At 46.3% G+C, this 4,290-nt stretch overlaps 1 protein-coding gene across 1 annotated transcript; it reads left to right on the top strand.

Moving 5' to 3' along the window:
- The first annotated feature begins 242 nt into the window (after positions 1-242).
- On the top strand, positions 243-992 carry LOC138896382 (uncharacterized). Its single transcript, XM_070181189.1, has 3 exons — positions 243-314; positions 396-581; positions 708-992. The coding sequence occupies exons 1-3, from the start codon at positions 243-245 to the stop codon at positions 990-992; spliced, it is 543 nt and encodes a 180-aa protein (XP_070037290.1).
- Positions 993-4,290: the final 3,298 nt, after the last annotated feature.

The following is a 4,290-nucleotide window of genomic DNA, read 5'->3' as shown; positions in this document are numbered from 1 at the left end:
GATACATCGATCTCTTTACCGACTGAGGGCCCTTCCTCTCGGGTTGACAACAAGGGAAAAAGTGTTGCCAAAGAGGATTATAAGACGGGCTCCGATCTGGACGCCGAGGAAGTTAGGATGATAGGGGAAGGACTTACCCGGCCTAAGGTGAGGTTAGAAGGGAGCATGCGGACCATTGCGACCGGGACCTATTAGTTGATACAAAGGACGTGGTCCCTTCTTTTGGCCCACTCAGTTCCTATATGGAGGGTAAGACCCTCGAGAAGCTGAAGGATTCCACTTTGTCGAAGAGCATAGCCGGCCTTGCTCTTAGGGTATGTTTGGTATTCTGTTTCCTTATTCGTTTTTTATGTTGATTTTAAATTTGTTCTTACCCGCTCTGGCTTTCTTTTCAGACCGTGATCTTGGAGATTGAAAGTTCCCGCCGAGAGGATAGGCGTAAGGCTATCTTCCAAAAGATGGAGCAGAAATATCGCGAATATAGTGATAAGCACCGTGAGCTTTGTTGGCGAGTTGGTGGTAGTAGCAACTTCCAGGCCCTCCGAAACAAGCTAAAGGAGAAGGATGACGAATTGGTGAAGGTCATCGGAAAATAAAGTGAGCTCGAGGCTGCGTTGAAGGACAAAGAGGAGGGGCTCGAAGTGAGTAGGGCGATTGAGGCCCAGTGCGTCGACCTTCAATCCCAAGTGGTCTCGCTGTGTGCCGAGCTGGAGGAGTGTCAACTTCGAGCGGCCGTTTTGAGTGGCGAGGTCGCCGAGAAGGTAGCAGATTTAGAGAGGGCAGAGACGGCCCAGTTATCAGTTGCGCGTAGAGCTGCAGCTTTAGAGGACGCAATCTGTGTTAATTGTTCTGAACGGGATTGCGCCATGGAGATGGCTAGGCTCAGAGAGGATCGGCTTGATGAGCGGATTGGGGAGTTAGAAAAAAAGACTGCAGACCTTAGTGATCGAGTTATTGCCCTCGAGGCCGAGAAGGCACAGTTATTGGCTTAGTCATCCTCCTCTTGTACTGCTTTTCCTGATATTCCTCGGGATCTGTATGAGGAATGGATTCACGCTGAGGCCCAGATGGACATATTTAGGGATCTGATTGGGATGGGGGCTGTTTCGGAAGCCGACTTAGCGAATGCACGTGCTAAGGCACGTGAAGCTCGGTTTGCTTGTGGCTATGACCTCGCCACACCACAAGCTGGTGATATTGAGGAAGAAGTGGAAAGGATTGAGCAGGATGCCTAGTACGACGATGAGTATCCTGGCGGTGAAGGTGGAGAAATGGGTGGAGATGGTGCTGCTGAATTAGGTAGTACGTAGTTGTTTTTCTTTCTTTTGCTTGCAATTCTCATACATACTTTTGCTGGTATTTGTTTTAGCTTTTGTAAGGAATATATTTGGAGCAAGAAATGTCATTTTAATCATAAAAATTTAGTTTTAGCCATGGTCATGGATTAGCAGGTGTTAATTCGAACGAGGTCGAACGTAACCTGTATTGAGTTGGTTCCAGCGAGGTCGAATGTGAGTCGATTCGAACAAGGTCGAATGCGAGTTAATTCGAACAAGGTCGAATGTAAGTTAATTCGAACGAGGTCGAATGTAGTTTAATTCGAACGAGGTTGAATGGAGTTTAATTCGAACGAGGACGAATGTAGTTTAATTTGAACGAGATCGAATGTGAGTGAATTCGAATGTAGTTTAATTCGAACGAGGTCGAATGTAAGTTAATTCGAACGAGGTCGAATGTAAGTTAATTCGAACGAGGTCGAATGTAAGTTAATTCAAACGAGGTCAAATGTGAGTTAATTCGAACGAGGTCGAATATAAGTTGATTTGAACGAGGTCAAATGTAGTTTAATTCGAACAAGGTCGAATGTTATTCGAACGAGGTCGAATGTAGTTTAATTCAAACGAGGTCAAATGTAATTTACTTAATTATGTCCGGGGGCCAGGTTGATATTGAGGCGATGTTGTTCTGGTGAGAACATGGGCGGACTTCATACATTTGTGTTTTGCTCATACTTGGAGAAATTTACATGTTTTTTGGGCTGGCATTCCAGTCCTAGTCTATATAGTCCCTTCATTGGGTGACCTGGAGACGTGTTGAGAGGTTGGGCAATGAACTAACCGTCCGGTGTCTCTTTCTGTTCGCATTTCTACTTGGAAGTTTTCCCCTTGTTGCCTCGTTAAAAACCTCCTCGAGAAAACCCGATTGGGACAAAACTCAAGTCAAGGAAAAAGAGTGCGACTTGGAGGATGTTTTTTCTTAAAAGTTGAAATACTTGAGGTGGGCGACGTTCTAGTTGTTTGGCAGTAGTTTTCCTTCCATTGTTTCTAGTTGAAATGACCTTTTATTTGCTGTTGCCATGATTTTGTATGGGTCATCCCAATTCGTCCCTAGTTTGCCTTCTCGCGGGTCTTTACTTGCTTGTGTTTTGGCCTTGAGCACATAGTCCCCGACTTTGAGTGGTCTGATCTTGGATTTTTTGTTATAATAGTGTTATGCCTGCTGTTTTTGGGCGACCATCCTTATGTATGCCATATCTCTCCATTCTTCGACTTCGTCGATCTCTTGCCTTCTGCTGTCATCATTTCTCGGCCCGCTCTCATGGGAGTATCACAAACTGGGCTCTCCGACTTCGACTAATATTAACACATCAGTCCCATAGACTAAGAGTAGGGTGTCTCTCCTGTACTCGTCTTTAGCGTTATGCGATAGGCCCAAAGCACTTCTGGTAACAGCTCCAGCCATAATCCCTTGGCGTCCTCAAGCTTTTTCTTCATGATGTTCAGTATTGATTTATTGGAGGATTTCGCTTGCCCGTTGCCCGCGGGGTGGTATGGTGTGGAGAGTATTCTTTTGATATGCCACTTCTCAAAAAAATTGGCGACCCAAATTGGGGTCCGTTGTCGCAACTGACCTCTTTGGTAGGCCGAAGCGGCACACAATATTTTTCCATATGAAGGCAATCACTTCTTGTTCGCGTATTTGGGCGAATGCTCCTGCTTCTAGCCATTTTGAAAAATAGTCAGTTAAAACCAAACGAAATCGTACGTTACCTCGCCCCGTAGGGAGGGGGCCGACGATGTCCATTCCCCATTTGATGAAAGTCCAAGGGGAGGTGACCGAGTGGAGATGCTCGCCCGCTTGATGGATCATTGGGGCGTATGTTTGGCATTATTCGCATTTTTTTACAAAGTCTGCGGCCTCTTTTTCATGGTAGTCCAGTAGTAACCTACCCGTATGAGACATCTGACCAGAGCTCGATTGCTTGAGTGAGCTCCGCAGTGGCCTTCGTGGACTTCTTCCAGTACGCGTCGCGTCTGATTCGGGCCTAAGCATTTTGATAGGGGGCCTCCATACTTCCTTTTGTATATGTCGTTGTGAATGATGTTGTACCTGGCCGCTTGCATCCAGAGCTTCTTGGTTTCCTTTTTATCATCTGGGAGTACGTCGTCCTGTAACTATGTAAAAATACGGTTGCGCCAGTCCCAGGTTAGATTTATGGTCCTTACCTCGATTTGATCTATCGATGAGTGGAGGAGGGTGACCACGCTTCCTTCTTCGGTTATGCTTTTAGTTGTTGCCGCTAATTTGGCAAGGCCGTCTGCTTCGATGTTTTGTGCTCGAGGGATTTGGTCGAACTCGGGCAATAGTCTGCAGATCTCGGTCTGGTATTTTTATAACCTTTGCTCTTTGATTTGGAAAGTCCCTGTGACTTGGTTGACGAGAAGTTGAGTCGCAGCGTAGGATGACTCGCCTCGTCCCGTACTTGAGTGCTAGCCTTAACCCTGCAATCACGGCCTCATACTCGGCCTCGTTATTAGTTATGTTCTGGCACCTTATGGACTGGCGAACTACTGGGACTTCGAGTACAAGTCCCAGTCCAGCCCTTGACGCATTGGAGGCGTCATCGGTGTACAAAATCCATATATCTTGTGTTTGCGGAGAAGTGTGGGCGGTTTCTTTTTTGACTTCGGGCATTATTTTTGCGCTGAAGTTAGCGACGAAGTCGGCGAGGACTTGTGATTTTATCGGCGTCCGCGGTTGATATGTGATATCATGCTTGCTCAATTCTATGGCCCACTTAGCTAATCTTCCTGATAGCTCGGGCTTATGAAAGATGCTTCTCAAGGGGAAAGTTATGATTACCGAGACCAGATGGCATTGGAAGTAGGGTCTAAGCTTTCGTGAAGCTATGACCAAGGCCAAGGCCAGTTTTTCGAGGTGAGGATACCTTGTCTTGGCGTCGACTAGGATTTTGCTAATGTAATAGATAGGAGATTACGTACCTTTATT

The sequence above is a fragment of the Nicotiana tomentosiformis genome, chromosome 7 (assembly GCF_000390325.3).
Source record: "Nicotiana tomentosiformis chromosome 7, ASM39032v3, whole genome shotgun sequence".
NCBI classification, from domain to species: Eukaryota; Viridiplantae; Streptophyta; class Magnoliopsida; order Solanales; family Solanaceae; genus Nicotiana; species Nicotiana tomentosiformis.
The sequence above is the reverse complement of the archived record's forward strand: the minus strand, read 5'-3'. Positions and strand labels throughout refer to the sequence as shown.